The sequence below is a fragment of the Sinohyriopsis cumingii genome, chromosome 7, assembly GCF_028554795.1.
Source record: "Sinohyriopsis cumingii isolate HCF-2022 chromosome 7, ASM2855479v2, whole genome shotgun sequence".
Lineage (NCBI taxonomy): Eukaryota > Metazoa > Mollusca > Bivalvia > Unionida > Unionidae > Sinohyriopsis > Sinohyriopsis cumingii.
Genome location: NC_142967.1, coordinates 119715881 through 119741992, shown reverse-complemented (window position 1 = coordinate 119741992; position 26112 = coordinate 119715881). Strand labels below are relative to the sequence as shown.

The window sequence follows — 26112 nt, the reverse complement described above, 5'->3', positions numbered from 1 at the left end:
GTGATAACATTTCATGTTTTTTTTTAAGAGGGACTTTTAAATAATTGTTGTGAAACAATAATGCTGTGGAAGTTGGATTGACTGTTCCTGCCTCCATGCATTGTTTAACCTTGCAAACATTAATAATAATAATAATAGTAAGAACAACCATAACAACAATTATCACCATCAATATTATTATTGTTGTTGCTGTTGTTTTTATAATTTGGTCTTTGCACTATTTAGTTGTAAATCTTTGGAAGTGAATTACAAGAATAAAGTACATTTTAATAATAAAAACTATGCCCATTTTGAATAGAGTAAACCAAACTAATCCTTTCAAATGTGATCTTTTATGCCCCACACCCCTCAGAAAAATGATGTGATGTTGCTGACAGTAAAAATGTTTTCCCAGTGTTAGAGAACAAGCTACTTCGTCACTGAATAGCCATTGTTATAGAAATGACACAAAGTCTTCATGGTCTGGATTAATCATACGACCAAATGTTCACATATTTTTATTTAGCATGCACTTTTTGAAAACAATTTGATTAAATGATGATATGTTCACTGAAATTCTGGCAGGGTGGGATGGGGAGTCCAGCGAGGTACATACAACATTTTGTAACTGGAATGTTTCGTACCCAGCATTTCTACACACACTATTGTATTTCCTTTAACATTAGTTGAATTTAGAAGGAAAGAAGTAGTAATGTTTATAATCATGCATTATTATTATTACAAAAAAGATTTTAAACTCATTGGAAGAACAATAAAACAATAAAAACATACAATAATGGTCTAAAATACATCCTAAAATAACAGATTGTGTACAGAAGTATTATAGTGCCTTAAATCAGAAGAATAGGTTTATGAATAGTGTTAAAGAGATGTATTAACAGAACAGAATGTGTGTGTGAGTGATTAGGACTTGTAAGGTAGCTTTAACAAAGTTTCAGTCATATCACTACGATGTCTGCAATGTGGCAGTCTAATGTGATGTCCAGCACTGGGGCATCATGACACAGTCATGTAGCATGATGTCCCACCCAGTCACATTATCCTGACACCAGGCTGACCAGTCCTAACACTATCCTCTTAATGCTGAGCACCAAGTGAGGCAGCTGTTAGAACCATTTTTTGTAAGCCTTTGGTATGACTCAGCCGGGGATCAAGCCCACAACCTCCCACTTCCGAGACAGATGCTCTAACCACTAGGCCACCATAATAGAACAAAAGATCCATACATATAGGTTACTAGGCAACAAGAATAGTATTTACAAAGTGAACAATCAGATTAGTTATTGCTTCATTAAATTCATTAAACGTTAATATACTGTATCTCTTTTATTTTATAATTTAATTTGTAATGGGCACATATAAAGGCAGCACAACTAAAGTCGATTGTAATGGGCACATATAAAGACAGCCAAGCTAAATTAACCTAACTGTAATGGGCACAAATAAATGCAACCCAGCTAAAATAACTCAATTGTAATGGGCACATAAAAAGGCAGCCCAGCTGAATTAAATCAATTGTAATGGACACATATAAAGGCAGCCAAGCTAAATTAACCAAATTGTAATGGGCACATATAAAGGCAGCCAAGCTAAATTAACCTAATTATAATGGGCACACATAACGGCAGCACAGCTAAATTAACTCAGCTGTAATGGGCACATATAAAGGCAGCCCAGCTAAATTAACCTAATTGTAATGGGCACATATAAAGGCAGCCCAAGGAGCTGCAAGAACTCTCTCAGTGAAATCCACATTCTGTAGGAAATGGACTCTGTGAGTTTGATGATCTGTAGTACACAGAAATGAGGTTGATGTAAAAGACTGAAAATGGTTATAAACTCCACAAATAGGTGGGCAAAATAATGGGATGGGTGAATATCAGACTTGTCTCTGTTTGCTAGAAAATTGAGATGATTTGAAAGGGTAAGAAGATTGTTCCTGCCCTTTATAAGAATGGCATTTTCTTTGAGTAGATCATCCAGATTGGCTGCACTTGCCAAGCCACAATTTTGGTGCATATTTGGACTGAAGGGAAGGCTTCAGCATTGGTAAACTTTATCAAAGTAAGCAAATCAAAGAAACTTATGTGATGCTAGGTGAATAGAGACATGAAAGTAAGTAGGCATCAGTGAGATCGCGTCTGATTGCATAACTGACCCTTTGGATGCAGAGCAGGATAGAGCTCACTGTCTCCATCTTAACTTTGGTGGAAGAATTAATTGGATTAGGTTGTTTGAATCTATTATCTGTCTCAGACTCTTAACTTGTCACTGGCCTATTATCTCCACTGCCCACTTGTTGATCAGTGACTGTATCTCTTGCTAAGAGTATGGTCTTTCTCTCAATCTGATGGCACTTCCATTAGAAGAGGAGAGGAGAAAGAGGAGGGGGTTGGATAAATGAAATCTGAAGCCCCAACAAAATGACTTGGGTTAACCATCCATTTTCCAGGAACAGGTTGACTGAACATGATCAGAAGTGCAGGAGTCTGGCATGCACCAGTAGGCTGTGTATGGATAGTAGAGGTGTCAAGTCAGCATCAGGAAGCAGGAGGCTTGAGGGTAAAGCAACTTGGTTTCTTACCTGCCCTGTAAGATTGCCTCCTAGACTGATTCAGTTGTTGTCTGCTAGCATAAGGTTGTTCCCCAAGACTCTTAAAAGGTAATGCTATCATTAAAGTTGGAGGCAGAATAATAAACAATTACTTATTAAATGTTTATATTTAATAAAACATAGTAAATGAAAAGAAAACAAATTGTATATTAAATATTTATTGCACATATAAAAGTTGCCTACAACAACAATAACAACTATTAATAACCAGAAATAGCGGCAATGAAACTAACGATGCCATTATAAAATGACAAACCAGAAAGGCTACAATTAAAAGTTTGTTATTATACTTAAGTGTGAAATATAGAGACTTTTGGGGAAAAAAAACTTTCATATATTTTTTCATTCCTACATTTTCACATGTGAAAATATAACATTTCTTGCCATGCCATATGATGCTTCACTGTGTTTGCTTATAAAAGTTGTACCTGCAACAACAAAAATGAGTTGTTGTTGTTGTTGTTGTCGGGTTTAACGCCATTTTTCAGCACGATAGGCTATGCATGGCGGCCAGTATTAATGGTGGAGGAAGAACCCGGGAAAACCCCAGGAAGAACCACCGACCCACGAGAAGCTACTGGCAAGTTTTCTCACATACCCACACAAAAAATGAGTACTTTGTGAGCTAGAACAAATAAATGAAACCTGTCTTATATTTCCGATATGAAAATCAAGTTCCTTGACAATGACAAAACCTGGTGTGATGCATGGCTGAATTGGACTTGCATTGTTTTCAGATGGGGTCAAGTAGTTTACAAAATTAAAAAAATTTAATTTACTTTAACAGATTAGGTCAACACAATACTACCCTCTTTCAACACAATACTACCACTCTTTTTAAGTCACATATATTTATATCATCAAGCAATGAAAGTGAGATGAACTGACAAAAAGGTTGACGTGTTGTGCCAAACTTCTAAACTGGAGCAAGCCTGGTATATAATGAAAGGAAAATTTTCTTTTCCTATGTTAATACCTGATATATTTCATCTTGTGTTACAAAAAAGATAGATTTTAACTCACCACTCTGTTTTTGATACCACATGATAAAATATATCTGATATTAATGTAGGAAGAAAAAAAAAAACAACCCTCCATCTCTTCAGAATGAATAATTTCTAAATTTCATAATGGCATAGAAAAGCAAAAACCACACGTACTCCAAATGGATGTGTTAGGTAAACTTGATAGTTTTGTTTTTACAGGTACAAGAAATCAGATACAAAAATTCAACTCATTTTAAACATTAATTTTATATATATATATATATATATATATATATATATATATAAATGAGCAATGCAGTATGATACATGAATAGCAGCTTGCCATCATGATTATGATTGCAAATACATAAAAAGGGACACAATCTGGATATATATTTGCTTGTGACATTTGTGGAAGTATTTAACTTTTCACAAATTCAAACTTTAACATAGGTAAAGGTGCAAGCAATCTGAAATCACTTTAAAATTTATAGGCTGGTATGCATTTCTTGTGATAACCTAAACTGAATTTCCAATTAATGATCAACATATATAAAGGTCTGGGAATATGAACTCCCATCACCAATTGTTCATAAAATAATAGCTGAAAAAGTATTACAAAATTCATCAACTTGGCACCAGTCAAAGATCGTAATTCTTCTAACAAAAAGATAAGAATGAAGGAAAAGTTTATATAATTCGGTGAATTTTTATTGTATACATGTCTTAATTGCAGGGCCATAATGTAAGTTAGTTGTTAGCTGATTAGACAACCTGGATAAATAAATATTATTATTATTATTATAATCATTACTATTATTATTATTATTATTATCTTAACAAGCACATGACGCAGACTTGGCATACTATTTTAAAAGAATTAGCCTTTGAATGAATTATGTTTTTCAAACTACAGATAATTTTGTGAAAATATTATGCTCCTGAGATTTATGTAAACAGCATAAATTTACTTTGACATAAATTAAGCAATGATCATATCAAGGGTGAGGCAACAGAAATTCATTTTACTGATTAGCAGTTACTTTTCACTATTGTAAAAACGATGAAGTTGTTTTTCCATCTCTCAATTTATGTCTTCTCCTATGATTAGAAAGAGTTCCTGTGTGGTTAAATGACTGGCCACATATATTACACATATAGGGTTTCTCTCCACTGTGAATCCTTGAGTGTCTCTTAAGTGTCTCTTTGTCTTTGAATGGCTTTTTACACAATTCACACACATAAGGTCGAACCTCAATGTGGGTCTTTTTGTGGAACTTGTACAGAGATCTCATAACAAAAGATTTGCCACAGAATTCGCATTGATACTGAGCAGAACCTCCTTGCCTAGGGTTTAAATATTTGTCCACAAAGTTTGAAGATTTCAGATTTCTGTGTTTTTGTAAGGAGCCAGATTTGGCAGATGAGTGGGACATGCCAGAGCCATCTGTTGAGGTGGGCTGAAGCAAGCACGGTATGGACAGACTTGAGGACACCTGACCAGGGATATGGTACAAAGATCTCAACCCAGTGTGGATATTTTCTCCAGGATTCTCCAGATTTGACACAAATCCGTGTTCATCAAACCCTGAAAAATAGTTTGAATTTGACACAATAAGAAAAGGTCTTTCACAGAATCCTATTTATTACCTAACAAGAATTATAACAAATAAAAAATAGCATAAAAAGAGACTTCAGCATAAAGAAAGTGCACATAATGAAATTAAGTTAAAAATGTAACAGAGCTATGGATTGAATAAATTGGGCATTTTAATCCCTGGTTAGGAACTAAGTGTGTGTATTTTGAAATTTGATGGGGCAATTTGGGAAACTGCAAAAATACAAACTTGAACTATCAGAATGAATAGTAATATGAAAATGTAAAAAACATGTCTTGTTTTAATGCCTCATATGGCTTAACAACTAGGATGATTTCAGAATGCATTTTATTATTTGACTCTATTTGACCCAGTGTTCTTACAAGATTAAATACAGCATCAATTTAAATATGCATGGAATGGAACAATGGAATTTGAACCATTATAATGATCAAATGTGCCATTGCATAAAATATACTGTGCTTCCTTCAGGAGCAATATACTGAAATTCTTGGACTAAATGCTTACAATCTAATATGTTTTCTAATCTGAAATAATTTTAATATCTGTGTATATATAGTAGGTGTGTTTACACCATGTGTGTATACAGTGTCTGTGTATACAGTATGTGTGTATAGAGTCCGTTCCACTGTGTTTAAGATGCTTTTAATACTAAAGTACATCTAACTGTGTCTAAGATGAATTTGATATTAAAGAATATTCCAGTGTGTCTAAGAGGTTTTGACAATAAGGTATGTTCCACAGTGTCTAAGAAGCTTTTGACATTAAGGTATATTCCAATGTGTCTAAGATGATTCTGACATTAAGGTATATTCCAACGTGTCGAAGATGATTCTGATATTAAGGTATATTCCACTGTGTCTAAGATGCTTTTGACAAAAAGGTATATTCCACTGTGTCTAAGATGCTTTTGACATTAAGGTATATTCCAAAGTGTCTAAGATGATTCTTACATTAAGGTATATTCCAATGTGTCTAAAATGCTTTTGACAATAAGGTATATTCCACTGTGTCTAAGATGCTTTTGACATTAAGGTATATTCCAATATGCCTAAGATGCTTTTGACAATAAGGTATATTCCACTGTGTCTAAGATGATTCTGACATTAAGGTATATCCCAATGTGTCTAAGATGCTCTTGACAATAAGGCATATTCCACTGTGTCTAAGATGATTCTGACATTAAGGTATATTCCAATGTGTCTATAATGCTTTTGACAATAAAGTATATTCCAATGTGTCTAAGATGCTTTTGACATGAAGGTATATTCCAATGTGTCTAAGATGAGTCTGATATTAAGGTATATTCCAATGTGTCTAAGATGATTCTTACATTAAGGTATATTCCAATGTGTCTAAGATGATTCTGACATTAAGGTATATTCCAATGTGTCTAAGATGATTCTTACATTAAGGTATATTCCAATGTGTCTAAGATGATTCTGACATTAAGGTATATTCCAATGTGTCTAAAATGCTTTTGACATTAAGGTATATTCCAATGTGTCTAAGATGATTCTTACATTAAGGTATATTCCAATGTGTCTAAAATGCTTTTGACATTAAGGTATATTCCAATGTGTCTAAAATGCTTTTGACATTAAGGTATATTCCAATGTGTCTAAGATGATTCTGACATTGAGGTATATTCCAATGTGTCTAAGATGATTCTTACATTGAGGTATATTCCAATGTGTCTAAGATGATTCTTACATTAAGGTATATTCCAATGTGTCTAAGATGATTCTGACATTAAGGTATATTCCAGTGTATCTAAGATGATTCCGACATTGAGGTATATTCCAGTGTATCTAAGATGATTCTGACATTAAGGTATATTCCAATGTGTCTAAGATGATTCTGACATTGAGGTATATTCCAATGTGTCTAAGATGATTCTTACATTAAGGTATATTCCAATGTGTCTAAGATGATTCTTACATTGAGGTATATTCCAATGTGTCTAAGATGATTCTTACATTAAGGTATATTCCAATGTGTCTAAGATGATTCTGACATTAAGGTATATTCCAGTGTATCTAAGATGATTCCGACATTGAGGTATATTCCAGTGTATCTAAGATGATTCTGACATTAAGGTATATTCCAGTGTATCTAAGATGATTCCGACATTGAGGTATATTCCAGTGTATCTAAGATGATTCTGACATTAAGGTATATTCCAGTGTGTCTAAGATGATTCTGACATTAAGGTATATTCCACTGTGTCTAAGATGATTCTTACATTAAGGTATATTCCAATGTGTCTAAGATGATTCTGACATTGAGGTATATTCCAGTGTATCTAAGATGATTCTGACATTAAGGTATATTCCAGTGTGTCTAAGATGATTCTTACATTAAGGTATATTCCAATGTGTCTAAGATGATTCTGACATTGAGGTATATTCCAGTGTATCTAAGATGATTCTGACATTAAGGTATATTCCAATGTGTCTAAGATGATTCTTAATGTATATTCCAGTGTGTCTAAGATGATTCTGACATTAAGGTATTTTCCAATGTGTCTAAGATGATTCTGACATTGAGGTATATTCCAGTGTATCTAAGATGATTCTGACATTAAAGTATATTCCAATGTGTCTAAAATGCTTTTGACATTAAGGTATATTCCACTGGGTCTAATATTAATGTGATTATTTAAATATACTCCACTGTGTCTAACATGATTTTGATACTTTGACATTGATGCATACTGTCAATTCATTTGCTTTCATGGCAAACAAATTCAACTGTTCTAAGATGAGTTTGATACTCTGACAATGATGCATACCAGGAATTGATTTATTTTCATGGAATTGTTTTCTCTCATGATTTCGGAAAAAATAACCTTATTACATGGTACATAGCTGCCAACCTTCCAGGCTCACAATTAGTGAAAATAGGGATAAAAAGTCGTGAATTTGGACAAGAATTCGTGAAAAATACCATGACAATAACTCCATCCACTCTGACCGTCAATACTACACTATATCAAGTTCGCAATATAAAACTAAAACACTACATATATGCAGAAAGATTTATTTATCAAGACATGATACTGTGGCAGACTTGAACTTCCTCAACTGCTTGATCGTAAATTTGTTTTCTAAACAGTTCAGACTTCTTGCCGGCTGGTTGATCTTGGCGACTAAAATTACTGACAAATTTTCTGCAGCTAAGGAGCCCTAAAGTCTTATTTTTCCTCACCAGAGAAAATACACTTTCGCTGTCACTGTTGCTATGAGGAATGCACAGGAGCTGCAGCACTTTTGGTCCTTCCACAGGAAAATTTGGAATTGATTTTCGAGTCCGGCAACATTTGTCAGAACAAATGTTTAGCATGGTCTCCAGCTGATAAAGGTAGATTGTGTTTGACAAGAAAACTTACAAATAATGCTTCAGCGTTGGTAGCCTGCATTTCTTCCGCCAATTGTTTAAAATATTCCGGAGCTGAAATCTGCAAATTTTTAATTTTCCCAACTTCTATGTGTTTTTTTGCAACTGACGTACTTTCTCACATCGTCTCTGCGACGGCACACTGAGTGCAAAAAGCATGATGAATATCAATGTTTAATGGCAGAATGCACGGCCAATTTTTGATATATTCCAAATTAAACTTCACTTTTTTCTTGGTGGTGAAGACATTTTCTAAATCGTACACGAGATGCTGAGCCGTAACTCAAATGAGTGTTGGTGACGCATGCGCGGAGCAAAATTCCGGTTAGGCCCCAGTTTCTCTCAAAAGCATTTGTAAAACTACTCTTATACATATAGATTAAAATAGGCTAAAATGCTTGCAACCGGGCCAACTGTACTAATCGGCTGTAGATCTACTAATATCTCGACCAGCAGTACCGGACCGTTTCGGCAACTGCGAATATCACGACTAGCGCTTAACGGGAAATCGGTTATTTTATTAAAGATTTAAAATAATTGAGGATTGGAGAATTCGTGAATTTTTGGATTGCGGCGTGAATCAGTGAATCGCTGAAAAAGTCGTGAAATTCACACCAAATTCGTGAGGGTTGGCAGCTATGCATGGTGCGTAAATTCACTAATTGTTGAAGATGTCCTATTGTTTCTACAACAATGTGGAAATTTTTGGTTTCTTCCACTAAAAAATCCATCAATATTAATACTCCATGAAAAAGAACATTAGTTATTGGCATGTTAACTGGCATGCTGTATGTGAAGACTGGAGGATTGAACTTCCTGGAAAAAGTAGGGTCATTAGAAAGTCAGAAGAAAAGTTTATTCTTTTAAATGTTATAAAGCTAATAATTCTGCTATGAAATTCATTACTTTAAAAACTAACTTTATTAACAAGAATTTCAATAAAATTCGGGATTTAGCATACAATAGGACACACACACACACAAACAAATGGCATTAACAGCTTAGACATTTATAGCTATCCAAAAATTAATACAAGTTTTAAGAAGATAATTCATGAGAATATTTAAAATTAATGAGAACTAAAAAACCTTTAATGAAGTTATGGATATTACATGAAATGTTTTGATCACCTGTCTGTAACGAGGAAAGTGAAGTGTGTAGATCCCCACCAAGATTTCGTAGATCAAGCATGGATAAATTTCCAGCACTGTGTATCATATGTTCCAACTGATTCAGACTGGTTGCATGACTCATGCTGGTAGTCACATGACTTAGACTGGTTGATGGGCTGTCTTCTGGCTCTGTCTTTATGACACTCTGCACAGGATCCTGCACCGGACTGCTGGGTCTAAGACTTGTTGCTAAAGGAGAATAATTAAACTAATAGTCCTTCATTTTGAAGCTTTGAAGGGAAAAGTATGAAGAAACAAACTTATACTCAGATAATGATTCATGCTTCAAAACTATCTCACACTGATTAAACACAGAGTAAACACAGTATAAACAAAGTGGACTGACCATACTTAACTTGTGGTTGCTGAGGGTGCATTTGTGTACTTTCAGTGACTTATGCATGTGAAGTGTCATGTCTCTAGTCAAACTTCTTTCACCAGGTGCAACTTTCACTCAACTCCATTTCAAGTGTTAATTCTACCTGGCCTGTTTGTGCATTAAATGTACCTCTACACCACTAAAGGACTTCTGGTGGGAAAATAATGGGCTGTAAACCAGTCAGGTCTATTACCAAATAGCACAGCATAGCTCAGGCCTGACTCCATCTGTAAATCCTTGAGATTTCACTGTATATTGGGGTGTGCTTCAGTGGATATAATAAGACATGTGTGGAGATTGATCAATACACTTTGAGTGTAATGTAGTAAATTACATTTTAATGTCTGCAGTGGAACATGAGATTCTTATGAGTTTATGAACGTTGTTTTAGATCTCTGTGTTTAGAACAGTCCAAATGATGATTATGCAAGCCAGGATCACTTCTCATGCCAAGACATCAATTTTAATTAAAAAAATACACAAAAAGTTAAACGAGGGAGGCAATGAAGATGTAGCACACAAAGTTTTCCTGTGATGGTACAAGTGTTTTTAAATAACAACTATCTTCTCTTTTTCTATTTGTTGGATAAAAACTGATAGGCATGTTGCAAATGAACCACTGATAAATCTTCATTAATACGCACTGATAACTGAACATATGTAAGATCTTTATCATAACTAAGTATATTTAACCATGTTTACATAAAATGGGATCACATGTAAGGTCACCAGACTGGCAAGAAGCCCAGCCAATGAGATGCAAGATCATATCATTAATCTTTGTGGAACTCACTCATTACTGAATTAGTACAAGATGGTACAACCCCATATTCCAAGTGTCATCAAAATCTACTCAGAAATACAGCCACCAGAGTGGTAGCATGCTCAGCCAACTCCATGCAAGATCACCTCATTATTATTCAGAAATATCACTCATTATTAAGCTTAGCAGAGATCTTGATGAGACAAGCTCATTATCCACATTTAATCAAAATAGAATCTGAAATATGGCCTCCAGATTGGTAACACCCTCAGCCAATCACATGCAAAATCACCTCATTAATATGCATGGGGCTTGCTCATTATTTAACTTGTCTTAGATTCTAATGATATAAACATATTCAAAATTTCTCAAAATCTGACACAGAAAAGATCAAACTTTTTTTTACAAGTATGTCCTAAAATTAATTGTCTTCATTTCAAAATGACTGATCCCATAGGAACAAATTACATCAAAGAGTTATGGAAGAAAAAGTAATTTAAAAAAAAAAAAACTTTACATAGAACCTACCTGTAAATGAAAATTTTCTATGATTTTGACCTTAAGGTTAAAAAGCAAGTGTTGGTGTTGCAGAATGATTTGTCTTGTCTTTGTCACAATTCACCACTAGTACAATATTAACAAAGCCATCAAGGGGTTTATGAAATATATCCAATTGTAGAAACTTTAACCAAATTGGTAGTGCAAACTTCCTGACTGTGATTTCTACTCCATGGTCCTAAAGGTAAGTGAGTATATCACAGAATGAAATGTATAAGCTTCTTAATGATTACTCATGTATGAATTACTTCCATTTTGTAGCCAAGGAAAAAAAAAACAACTTTTTTTTATAACCAAAACTTAAATAAAAATGAATGTGACCCTGAACTAAATTACAAAACAAATGATGATGTTGCAGAACAATTTGTCTCATCTTCATAATGATTCACCCCAAGTACCACATTAGTAAAATCCATTGACGGAATAATGCAGATTTTCTACGACTGTTCTTGATTTCAAAGCCAAAAACATAATCAAATCTTCTGATATGCAATTTAAAAATGTTGACAAAATATAAAAATAATGAAAAGAGCCACAACTACTGCTGCATCATAACAGTCGGATGAAACATCAGATCAGTGGAATGACTTCAGCGTCTTCATGTGATGGTAAAGTCTACCAAATACAAAACAGCCCAATCCTGCTGAATGCAGAAAGGGCCATAACTCAGACTGAGCTTCTGCATCTTCCTGTGAGGTTAACAAAATGTAACAAATCTGAAAACACTGCATCAAAAACTGAAAGGCTATTTGCACACACAGACGGACGGACTTTTTCAATATTCCCTTTCCTTTCTCAGAAGGAGACCAAGAAAATGGAAATGCAATTAAAAAACTTGATAAACTAAACAGATATCTACCTCTATGTTTTTGCTTTCCTGACAGCTGAAGGCTTGCTTGATTCATGATCTCCTGTTTTGATTGGTCATCCTTGCATTGCAGCATGTCTGTGGTATCATTCTCATGGTAGTATCCTGTGTAAACTTGGGGACTGTCCTCATCTTTTGACATCTCAGGCAAATCAAGCAACTTCTCTTTCTGGGTAAGATTCTTGTTATTTTGTTCTATTGTATAAGTATAACCATCTCTACACTGTTTCATAACCAGTTCATTTGTAGTGTGAACCTGTTCCACATGAGGTAACTTAAACCCCGATTTTATTTGTTTTCCAGAAGGACTTGAAGTCCTGTTCCTATCTGAACTGCCAGAGAGTGAATAACTGTTTGTGCATCTGTACATAGTTCCTTTATATTCTATACTATCAGCGCTATCATCCTGTTCATCATATGTCTCAGTACTGGACATGTCTTTGACTCTATTGACAGGAGAGTAGCTTAGACTGTTAACATCCACAGAACTCCCTTCTCTTGAATCAGACTGGTTACCCATCTTTGTCCCATTATTCCCTTGTCCAAGGTTCTCTGCAGTACTAGAGATATGGAGGTCAACAATGTCAGATGGAGTTGATTTTCGGTTGATATATGGAGAAAATTCACGTGGATCTGGAGTACTCAGCCTCTCCACCATGTTTATTGTGTTTGTTTCAGTTTCTGCATGAGAATGCATTTCACTTAGGTCTTGAGAATCTGTGTCCATGTGAGATCCTGTTTCAATGAAACTGCTATTGTCATTGTCTTCTAATGTAGTTTTTCTTTCTTGCTGATATCCAATGTTTCCTCCTGATGGATGCAAAATGTTTCTTGGCACTCCTAGATACATGTCTTTGTGATGTTTATTTTCATGTTCTATGGCATCTTTATGTGTGTGGAATGTGATGTCACAAGTATAACACACATGATGATCTGAAAAAGAATAATTTCCCATTCATGTGTTCAATAAATCATATAATATTAAACCGACATAACTTCATCTAATACAATAAACCTGACTGGATCAAAGTAATTTATTTTGTATATTAAATTCACAAAACTCCATCTAATATGATAAACCTGACTGGATCAAAGTAATTTATTTTGTATAATAAATTCACACAACTCCATCTAATACAAAAAACCCGACTGGATCAACGTAATTTATTTTGTATATTAAATTCACAAAACTCCATCTAATATGATAAACCTGACTGGATCAAAGTAATTTATTTCATACAATAAATTCACATGACTCCATCTAATACTATAATCCAGACTGCATCAAAGCAATAAATTATTTGTATATTAAACAATAAATTCAAATAAGTACCATGTAACAGAAACCTTGGAATAACAAAACAACAAAAGTTTATTTCAATGTATCCTGTATGGATTTATTTTATTTAAAGGAATTTGGTCTCATGGAAGTCCCAAGGTTGAGCAGGTAATGTCAAAGGGTTCGTGGGTCACATAAGCTCAATGCTTTTTGGAAGATATTTTGTAATCTTTCAGACAGTCCACCAATATATGGTAAAGGGACAGTTAAACATGTCTCCTTTCTCCTTCAGCTCATCCTCCCTTCTCTGTTCTTTATCCAGAAACACCAACACCCAGTCTTTGTAACCACTGACCCTCAAAGCTTTCAAAATATTGACCTCCAACACTTGCTCCTATGCAACTCCAACAATGCTGTTCATCTGACACAACAACAGAGTTCTCACCACTGATCTCTTATGTTCAGGATGGTGATTGGATCACCAATGATCTCTTATGTTCAGGATGGTGACTGGATCACCACTGATCTCTTAGGTTCAGGATGGTGATTGGAGTTGAAGTTCTGACACCGGTCTGTATGTAAAGGTTTGCGGTAAATAGTATATTTTGTTCCCTCATCATCTAAACCATGAACACAAGTATCCAATAAAGACAACTTACAAAGTGGAAAATTTAGTTGTTGTTGTAGGGTTTAACGCCATTTTTCAGCACATGATAGGCTATACATGGCAGCCAGTATTATTGGTGGAGGAAGAACCTGGGAAAACCATGGAAAGAACCACCGACCCACGAGAAGCTACTGGCAAGCTTTCTCACATATCCATATTAGCTGCATGCGAGACTCGAACCCACACAGACAGAGGTGAGATGGCAATGATCCATAACAAAGAGTGCTTTAGACCACTCGGGGCCCCCGAAGTGGAAGAGGATGGGAAGTTGCTGTTTTTGAATTCTTGGCATAGTATTCTGAGACAGCGTGACTACTGCATGCTGACTATATATTACTACATACAACATGGAATTGCACTCAGTCATTACCTTATACTGCTGACAATGATGTATATGCTAAAATTTAAAATAATCATCTTGATTAATGAACCAGTGCAAATGTATTCATGGATTGGGTTCCAGTGATTACCTGGTAATGAGTGTAATTCTATCCATAAAGTGTCAGTTCATTTGTATTACTTATGATGCATATAAGGGTACTGACCTAAAAATGAAAGCACCTCACACTTTCCTCATATACAAATTTCTGAGTACTGCATATCAAACTGATTGAATTTAAAAGTATGTCATAAATTTATAAAATTTAAAGTAACATTTCTTGATATGTCCATCAATATCAAAATCAAAATAAGATTATAATTTTCATGTATCTATGAAAGCTGCTACAGTCTAAATCCCCCATTCCTTAGATGCTGACCAGACTTTCAGTCTTCCTTGTTTTCTAGCATACTTAGCTTTGTTGTTGTTAATGTTTATGGATCCTTGTCAATTATGACTTGTTGAGGTCCAAGAGATTTTATATTTGATCAATGAGGATGCATGAATTACAGAGGTACAGGTACATTTTTATATTTGATCAATGAGGATGCATGAATTACAGAGGTACAGGTACATATTTATATTTCATCAGTGAGGTAGCAAGAGTTATCAGGTGTATGGATATTTGATTAGTGAGGTAGGATGATAAGCTTGTAAATAAATACAGCATATGATGATTTGCTGCAAACAATCTAAGTATCATCATCTCAATTATTCATCATATCAAAGTATCAATATATCAATTTGTCATCATATCAATGTGTCATCATTTCAAAGTACCATCATATCAAAGTATCAATATCAAAGTACCATCATATCAGTATGTCATCATATCAAAGTACCATATCAATATTTCATCATATCAATCTTTCATCATATCAAAGTACCATATCAATCTGTCATCATATCAAAAGTACCACCATATCAATCTGTCATCATATCAAAGTATCATCATATCAAAGTACCATCATATCAAAGTATCAATATCAAATATTCATCATATTGATCTGTCTTCATATCAATCTGTCATATCAAAGTATCAAGATCAAATATTCATCATATCAATCTGTCATCATATCAAAGTATCACCATATCAAAGTATCAATATCAAATATTCATCATATCAATCTGTCATCATATCAAAGTATCACTATCAAATATTCATCATATCAATGTATCATCCAATAAAAGTAGCAATGTGCTGCTCGATAAATGAAACCCATTAAATCAATGTAGGCACCATATAGTCCAGTTAAAAATTAAAACAAAAGAAACATTTATCACTGGTCATTAAATGGTCACTATATCTTTTGTTTTTCAGGTTGATTTAGATAAGAGTTTGTTGTTAGTACAGATACCTGAATTTTACCAGTGAAAGAAAACTGGAATGTAAACAATGAATGCACACATAATGCAGAATGAATGGAACTGATATGAGGAAAAAATACAAATAAATTACAGAATAAAAGCAAACACAAGTGAATGCAAGCATGAAGTAGCGAATGCAAGTGATATGTAGAACGAGTGCAAATGAAATGGCATACACATTTTGAAGACAGTGGGGGATGCAAATGCATTGTATGAATGGATCTGACCTATATTTCTACATTTTGTTTGTAGTTATGTCTCTATCTTTACTTATTATCAATTCAATCCTTTCTTTGCATTTCAGTATTTTACTATTGAATTAAGACACTCTATTAATAAGAAAAGAGAAGAAAGCAACTGTTCTCTACCTTCAACACCTCCCAAAATGAACAATTTGATTTCAGAAAATGCATTTCCATTTTGCCCCAGATGAAGAAAAAAAAATATATATAAATATATATATACGGAACTAATAAAGGATGCATGTCTGACACTGTCAACAGAAGTAATGAGACAATAGTTGAAATGAAAATATCAATTAAATGCACCAGGAATATATATAAAAAATTATTTTTAAAAATAAGCAAACAAAGTGCAGATTTTGAAAATCAGCAGTTTCAGAGTCTGTGCCATTCCAAATCTACAGAAATATGTTATGTGTCCATTTACATATCAGGAGTCAGTCACTGCTCAATTTCCAACAGACTCTGCATTTTGAAGGAGTGGGAATGAATGTTAGTCATCTGCCAGTTTTTGGTCAAGGATCTGAACAAAAGTTGTTGTATAAAAATTCTTACTCTGACTTTTGACTTTTTGACCTCCATAACAAAAGGCATTTTAACTACCTTATATGCAAGTCTTTCACAAACATCAGTCAAGGTAAGAGGTCTATAAACAAATTCATGCAAAAGCCATTTATTTTCTTTCAGCCAGAGTGACCAAGACATCTGTCATTTTGACCCCAAACTCAGTCGGTTCTTTCTTACCTAATGTGTTAGCCACCTACAAACATATGTGAAGGTAAATGGTTGAGAAATTGTATATAGAACTTATCTACTATTTTTCAGTCACATTAACCCTGACATCTGAAAATTTTCACCAAAATCAACAGGCTTATACTTTATTCGAAATGCAAACCATCCAGATCATTCAAGTCCCAGACCGAAGCAGAACTGATGTTTCTGTGTAGCAACTATTTTTGCCTTTACAGTCATAGTATACATCTTCATACTTTTGACTCATAAACTTACAGGCTTTTTACCGTACCCCCAAATCCACGAAATTCAGAGCTTGGCCCAGGTCTGTGGTGTAAAACTAATGTTATTGTACGGAAACCATTTTCTTTTATTCAGCCAATTGACCTTGAGATTTGATCTTTTGACCACAAATTACATAGGCAATTATTTATTGTAACTTTAAGATTCCACAAATATTTTTCCAGATCTGTGAAGTAGAACTAAAATTCTAGCAAGGGAATCATTTTTCTTCTTTTGGTGACAAAGACAATGACCTCTGACCTTCTGACACTAAGACAGATGGACTTCTTTGCTCCAAAATGCGAGCTATTTGGAAAGATTGGTAATAACAATATGGATGAGAACTTAAAAATTTTGCAAAAATGAATTATGAAACATATGGACAGCTGGACAATGTCAAAATAAAATACACTCTGCTTTTATGGTGGTTGTAAAAAAAATCATAATGAAAAATTACATACAAACTTTACTCCATACTTTGTGTTAAAAGTGAACTCTGTATTTACTGTGGTTGTAAACAAATCATATAATGAAATAATTGTATACAAACTTTAATCAATACTTTGTGTTAAAAGTCAATAAAATAAAAGTCAAGAACTGTAGCTGAATTTTGGCATGTATATGTACCTTATATCTTGTATCTGATACAGGACTGAAGTCTGTAAATGTTTCCCAGTATATGTCTGTAGTCTATTCCTATTTAGCTTATAAATTACTTAAATGTGATCAGATGAAATGAATGAAGGCAAAATTTGGTGTGTTAAATTTCTGGCATGTTTCTCTTCCACTCAGCAATTGAAAAAAGTCTCAAAGATCTGAACCAGTGTTGTTACTCAAATTTATGATCATAAAGGGTTATGTCCCTTGTAATGCTCCCATAATCTATAAATGAATTCACCTATTGAATCAAAGGTAATAACACAAGGAAGATTTATCAGGCAGGGCTTTTCATTAAATGCAGTAAGAAACACCATTTAATTTATTATTTGATTAATGCCATGCATCTTGATACTGTATCATAGAAGAAAGAATGATGTACATTATCTTGACTCTAAAAAAATTATGAAACATATGCCAAATTTTAGACAATGCAATAGTAAGTCATAGCACAGAAATGTATCCACTGTATCAAGATACATCAGATAAGGAAAAGACAACACACACCCATGCAGTATCCTCTGAACTTGTACTCCAAACCTCTACCACCAAATTCTGTGCTCAGGAACTTTTCTCCAGTACTGGAACCAAAATGGTCAAAGGTGTTGTCATAGACATTTGTTACCAAGACTATAGTCTGGTCACCCAGTATCTCTAGCTCTGTAATCTGGAATGACAGTAAACTTTGATCACAATTCTATACACATGATAAATGCAAATGTAGGTGATCAAGGTTTCCATTACAGGAGATTGGCAACCCACTGCCGGTCATTTTAATCAACAGTACCAGCATATCCCCAAACAACTGTTTTGCACCAAAAAATTTTAAATAAGGTCAACATTTTTAGGCATGTAAATAAAAAATATGAAGAAACAAAAAAAAAAAAAATTTTCAAACACTTTTCTTCAATTTCCTATGGAAATGATGAATACATAATTAGTACATGAATAATACTTAGTACCTTGTAAAAACAACAATTACATGTACAATAATTCCTTTTGTATATTTATTCTACATCATTAAATACAAGTAAATATAAGTAAAATGCAACTGCATACTAATCATTGTATTTTATCTGCATGTCCACTAAAGGACGCTAATTTAACAAAAATAACAATAGAAATATCTCAGAAAATAATAAAGGAAAACTATGTTCAACTTCAAACTTCTTAACTGGATGCTTATAAGATGCATGTATAATCTTTAACTTCCAGAGTATTCAACCAAAGTTCTTTCTTAACAATTGTACTATTTTTAACAAAAAACTTTCCCTCTCTTGTGTGAACAGATATGACCTATTCAGCCGGCTCAGTGCAATTAAAGGACATCATATATGTCAATTTCTCAGCTTTGGCTTCCCTGCAGTGTGGACATCACTGTTTAGTTTTGCCAAGTTTTGGATGTCACCATATAGTTTTGCTGTTAGTAGATTTTAATACTGAGTAATGATCTCTTATTGTACCTATAATTCTCAGTGATCTCATATGGTATGTATACTACCCAGTGAATTCTTGCGGCACTTATAATATCCAGTGAACTCTTGCAGCACCTATCATACTCAATGATCTTTAATGGCACCTATAATACTCAATTATCTTTAACAGCACCTATAATTCTCAATGATCTCATATGGCACCTATAATACCCAATGAACTATTGTGGCACCTATAATTCTCAATGATCTCATATGGCACCTATAATACTCAATGATCTCTTATGGCACCTATAATACCCAATGAACTATTGTGGCACCTATAATTCTCAATGATCTCATATGGCACCTATAATACTCAATGATCTCTTATGGCACCTATAATACTCAATGATCTCATATGGCACCTATAATACTCAATGATCTCTTATGGCACCTATAATACGCAACAAACTCTTGCTGCACCTATAATTCTCAATGATCTCTTATGGCACCTATAATACTCAGTTATAACCCTATGGCCTTAAACTATATAACAGAAAAGAGTTACAGTATTATGAATTAAATCCAAAATAATACTAACAAGTAATATAACAAGACATAAAGAATAACCAAATGAATTCCAGGTTTAGAATGGTATGTTATGTATATCTGATTTAATTATATCTGATTTAATACATATTTATTTCAATTTAATTGTTTATCAGTTTAAAAAATTTATTTTTCAACACATGATACTGTAATGTAAATTTATTCACTAGAGATGATACTTTTTTAAAGAAAATAGCTTGATCTTGACTATTAATTTGTAAACACCAGGTGTTGATCTAAATCCTGACCTTGTTTCAGAATCTGTAGCAACCTTCGTAAACAAGGTCTATTTTATTTTAAAATGATTGGTTGTTTCCAAGGTCATGATGGGACTGTCTTTAAGATATAAACAATTTTTTAAATTTTTATTTCTGAGAGTAAAAATGATTGGTTTTCATCAGGGTCACACTGAGTAAACATGATCTGTAACAAGTACTTGCTTCTATAAACTTCTAGAAGATATCATGTCACCATTGTTTATGTTTTAGAAAGCCCACATAACCCATGTTTTGGAGGATTAATCTCAGTAGAAGCTGGGCTCTTAAACTGTTAGCTGTATGTTGTGCTGTTTGGAGTTATTTCAGATTACTTGATTTGGAGTTATTTCAAATTACTTGGATTCAAAAGGATTATTTCTGTTATTTTTCTGGAAAATATGTGTGCTTATGTAATATTGTGGAACATTCTTTTAATAAAAATTTATTCAGCTATTAGAAACGAGTGTTAATTCTTGTTTCTACAAGGAACTGTAGACTTCAACACAACAGATTGCAGCATACGTCATTGTCTTCCATACTGGATACTTTGTCGTGATTCGAGTGTGAAATCAGTAGAACATTTTGTTATCAGGACTTCAAAAATTTTATTCTTGGATAATTCTCTTCTTATTTTAGGATTTGATTCTATAAAACCGTAAGTTCATTTTTTTTATTATTTTTATAGAATTTTTCCATGGAAATAAATCATTGCATTTTTTCAAAGCCTGTTATTTTCACTCTTTCTTGTGTTACTGCTTATTCGAGCATAAACAAGTGACATGTGAGTGCTCATATACCAATTTCCTTGAATATGCCAAAGAGCCAACAATTTTGATGATCATAATGGCACTGTCTAAAACACCTCTGAATGAATTCACAATACTCTCAAAATGCTGCTTTAGTACAGAGTCAATGTGCACTTTGTAATTCCAATGAGTAATCCAAACAAATGGTTCCTCTCAAATTATATTTGAGCACAACATTAAACACATATACAGACTGATATTAAAACAAGAAACAGGAAAATAGGAATGAATTTACTGTTCAACTCTGTCCTTATACAATTAAGTTTTTCATTACAATTTAAAGCAATCTGAATGACCAGACCCTTTTCAATCTGTTGGGTTCATACTATGCCCAACTGCACTACTTTTCTGTACATAATTCTCATGATGACTATATTTAGAATATAAGATCACACAAACTTAGACTTCTTATGTAAGATTTTAATGATGAATCCAATACTGGACCTTTTGCAAATAAATGAGATATATTTGCTATTGCTACTAGTATTGTATTTGTAGGGTGTATGTAACAAAGCAGGAGAAATGTATCAATCTCCACTTATCAACCTCAATGCACAATAAAATCCAATAATGAACTTGTATCGTCTATTCAGTGAGTAGAAGGCAAGTGCTGTAACACAAATTTTACTGATTATTTTCCTGCTAATATTTTGAGCCAATCAGCTCTCTGGGCTACTTTTGTGTTAATCATGGGTACGTAACTCTTAAAACTGGCTTATAATCTACTGACCATATTTAGAATGAGACCACACTATATTTTTGTAAGCAAATGTGGTAGAAATCAAATGGACAATGTTGTTGCTAGAGTGTTCACCAGCTGTTGTGTTGCTCAAGAGTAATAACTCAGTAATTTAAAAGTAAAATAAAAATATGTAATGTTTGCAGAAATTTTAAAGGTATGCCTCAGCTCTGACCATATCAAAATGATAAAGAATGAAATGAATAAAAATAGCAAATCAATGAGGTGTAAATAACTGTATGTACTTAATATAATACTTTACACTGATAATTACGGTAGTATTTATAAAAACTAGCCACCAAGAACTGAAAAGATTTGGCCACTTATGGTATGTGACTGGTAAAGGCAGGTAAGATATAAATGAAAGATGTTATTGGTTAATATCAGTCTATTAGGAAACAAAAAATGACTTTCAATAGAAGACTGTTGAGTAAATTATTAAGCTTTGATAGATACTGATAAAAATTGTTACCAAATCCCTCATTTGTTTTCTGAATAACTTTTTCAATCTGTCTATCATTTCTTCTGGGTCAGGTCTTTTAGATGCCTGTCTTTGACTGGACCTGGAAAGGTGTGCATGGGGTTCCATCTTCCTGAGGTACATCAAAAACCTGTATACAGGCAATGAATCCTGAAAGAATGAATGAATAATGTATGATAAAATAAAATAAAATATGAATCATACATTTTATTTTCTAGGGACCATGGGATTCTTTAACAGAAATATTTTTATTGGTTCTGACCTTCCAGCATATATATATGTGTGTGTGTGTAAAGAAAAGAATCATCTTCCTGGTGCAGTATATCAGATGTAAGTGAACCTTTCCAGAATCAATTCTTCTAAGTGTGATTAGGCTTCTTATTTGTTTGCCTGCCTTTGACTGGCAGTGGAAATGTGAACATTTTTCCAGCTACACTAACTTCTACACAACTGGGCTGAAAAATCATCAAACTGCATGAAAATTACACATCATATCGGCAAGCTCCACCTATATTTCTTCATTTTATCAACTATGTATTAAGACAATTCCACCCTTTATTCTCAATTCATGGGGAATTTCTCCCCATGAATTAAAGTTCTAGAACTGACTCAGCCTTCACACCACTGTTTAGCAATTACAGCTTCAAACTTAACTACCCTAAAATTTAATTGACTAAGAATAATCATTTATTAAACAGACAGAAAGTTCATGACACAGAGCCTCTTATACTTTGCACTTGTTTCAGTGACTATTTCAATACAGAACTGTGCAATGTTAAAACATTACTGCACCTAGGATACACTGAGACAGGATAATGTTTCAGAATAGACAGCCCTGGATGATTTCGTGGCAAACAAGACTGCAACTAATAAAATGGCCATATAAAGGCTTTTTTCATTTCTGAAAAAATAAAGAAGGGAAGCTAACAATCAAGAGCTTTGCAAGTGCTGGTATAGATGTATAGTCAGTGTCTAACAATTCTAACACAAAAATATCTCCACTCCACCTGCTTAGCCTCCCCTACCCTTAAAAACTAAGTCCCCTAGAGTAAAAGTATGCAAGGGTTCCAAATTCATTTTTGCAGACCAAGTGTGTGTGTGTGTGTATATATATATATATATATATATATATATATACACACACACAAGATTTCTTTACTTCAGATTACATAGTCCATAAACTTAAATTAAAAGATAGATATAAAATAAAAGTATTTCAAACTTAAAAGATCATAGACATCTTATGTGCAGACACATCTACAGCAATGGACATTGTTAAGAATAAAATTATGTAGCACATTTAAAAAGTAATTTGTTCCATCTACTTATTATACAAGAATTTAAACGAACGTCAAGATTTCAAGATACAGTACTTATGACTTTTTGTACTCTTGTCACCACTGAGAACACATATTTTCCATTACTTATCAAAACTGAATATGTTATAATTTACAAACATGTTGGAGGCATTGTTCTGTCTTGGAAGGCTTAATAGAAAATAAAGACTACTAATATAACCAATAATTAGTTTTCTTTCCATACATTTGCTAATGATTGTCTATAGAGGGGCACAATCCATTTTGCAGCAATAAGATCTAATAATCTAATTTTGATATTCAATGAACAATTTCTAAATTTATGTAGAATCATGTTTGTTCAAGTACACAAAATTCTTCAAGATATTATATATGTCTATGTATTGTTCTTTGCTCTATATTAAAATACATTTAATTTCCAGTTTAAATCAAATGAATGCAGGAATGATCAATAAACAGATGATACATTGATTCCAGGTTATGCACGAGGAGTTACTCTAATATTTTAGTAATACCTAAAAAATATTGTTACAATGGCATATACTAGTCCTAATGTTGAGAACATGACGAATAGAGTGTAAATCAACTTGAAAAATGGATGATAATTTCAAGCACCTGTGATGGGGAAAGTAGCATCAGGATTGTCACCAAGAATGGACCACCAACATGAGTATGAAAATACACGTTTACCTCAGACTTTTAAAACAACTTCTAGTGTTCCAATGAAAATTAATGACTTATGCACAACAAAGTTTTAAAGTCAACACCTGTCAGTTGTGACAGCCATCAGAACACAACAACCACCCATAATCACATTTTGACTCTTATTAGCTACCAGAGAGTCAATCTCTTGGTTCTTAATAAATATGGTAATCATGTGACTCTTGAATAACATGGTGATTGGACATAATCAGACAAACTTTGATTATGAGAAGATATAGAGTCTATTAGAGAACATAGGCACGGTCATTATTTGGAAACAGTGATATTCATGTGTGCAATTTTAAAATAGCATACTCGTCAGCAATCCAGAGATTTTCCCGAAATCAAATGGTGATGCAAAACAAGTTATCGTCATGTAGTGTATATAAGGTAAGTACACGATACGTGGCACTATGCATAAAAAATACCGAAAACTTCGAATACCACGATACCATAGAACCCGCGATATCGTAAGAAGCTACCATACCAGAAAACTTTGCTACAACTGATTTATAACACACAAAAATTGGATTTTACATAAATGATGGCTTCATAAATGATACGTTTGGGGTATGGAAAGATTATATTGGTAAAAATTAACCGTTTTGGGGAAAATCAAAGGTAGATTATTGTATCAGAGAGTGGTCTTGATTTAACAAGCAAAACATTTGTTTTTGTTGATGTCAGTTAAACACTATAGTCCTACATGTAAGACCTCGACGCTGATATTTATGCTGGTAGCACTATAAAAGAAACCAACATGTGCTATGTCTTACACTGTAGGACTATTAAACACTATTGATGATACACAATGAAGCCTTTGTCCAAGGCAAAGAGAAATGAAGCGTGCTGATATGATACCATATAATTTTCTAAAGAAATTATAAAATATACATTCTGTAAATGATATATATCATATCCGCAATACATATTTACCTGTCTGTATTCTGAAAGATAGATTTTATGACATTTTCCAGCCCACCAGTTGCACTCCAGATTGAGACAAAATCGAGTGCTGATATTAAAATGTCAATGAAATGCTTGGAAATCAGAGGAAATTGTAATATAAGCGTTTAATTGATAAAGATGAAATGAAACGTATACGAAGAATGTATGACGGTGTTACGAAACCGGATCAGAGCGCGAATGCGGTGCAAACTAGTTCGTTGTCTATCTCTCTGTCTTCCACATGTTGCATCTTAGTCTCATATCCCACAGAGAAAGAAAAAAATCCCACAGACTTCTGGGCAAGCTCAAATTTTACTGTCTGAATGTAATTTACCCCTGAAAATTTTCAGGCTAAATGTTCATATTGTTGTATATTTATTGTGATCGTGTAGATCTTACTTAATGAAAATGCATTGTCTGTGTCATTAAACAACTAGTAGTTTGAGTTCCGTCTAAAAACATAAAGGGGTTGTTTAAGATCTTAAACTATGAAATATATCGCTTATTAAATACTAATAAAAGTGAACTGGGATTTCAAAGCGATACATTTTTTAAAAAATCTTTGTATTATCGCAGAATATTTCATCAGACTTCAGTCTAATCCCTGAAAATGATACATATTTCATGCTTGTCTCTCTGTCTGTCGTCCAGAATAATATATTAACTTGCAAGAAAATTGTTATGGATAGATAAATATCATTCAAGCAAAGCTTTTTCTTCTGTTTAATTAGCCCTAGAGACTGAGTCAGATATTCAACAGAAAATAGCATAACTCATTGCCCCAAACCAATAGTATCATTGAATAATGCCATGCATGTGGCTGTGTATTTCATGAAATGAAAATTACATTGTATTCTTATTGGCCAAGTTACAAA

At 33.5% G+C, this 26112-nt stretch overlaps 1 protein-coding gene across 1 annotated transcript; it reads right to left on the bottom strand.

Moving 5' to 3' along the window:
- Nucleotides 1-2756: 2756 nt before the first annotated feature.
- Nucleotides 2757-25342, bottom strand: LOC149796019 (uncharacterized). Its single transcript, XM_089965934.1, has 6 exons — nt 25226-25342; nt 22263-22421; nt 18472-18631; nt 12350-13291; nt 9749-9979; nt 2757-5188 (listed from the first exon to the last, which is right to left on the bottom strand). The coding sequence occupies exons 2-6, from the start codon at nt 22392-22394 to the stop codon at nt 4650-4652; spliced, it is 2004 nt and encodes a 667-aa protein (XP_089822060.1). The 5' UTR covers nt 22395-22421; nt 25226-25342; the 3' UTR covers nt 2757-4649.
- Between the last annotated feature and the right edge of the window lie 770 nt (nt 25343-26112).

Excerpts from the sequence above, each read along its gene's own strand:
- LOC149796019 (XM_089965934.1), bottom strand. The coding sequence starts at position 22,394 with ATGTACCTCAGGAAGATGGAACCCCATGCACACCTTTCCAGGTCCAGT. Across the intron at positions 18,632-22,262 it reads GAAAACAAATGAGGGATTTG|ATTACAGAGCTAGAGATACT; the intron begins GTAACAATTTTT and ends CTGTCATTCCAG. Across the intron at positions 9,980-12,349 it reads AGGAAAGCAAAAACATAGAG|CAACAAGTCTTAGACCCAGC; the intron begins GTAGATATCTGT and ends ATTCTCCTTTAG.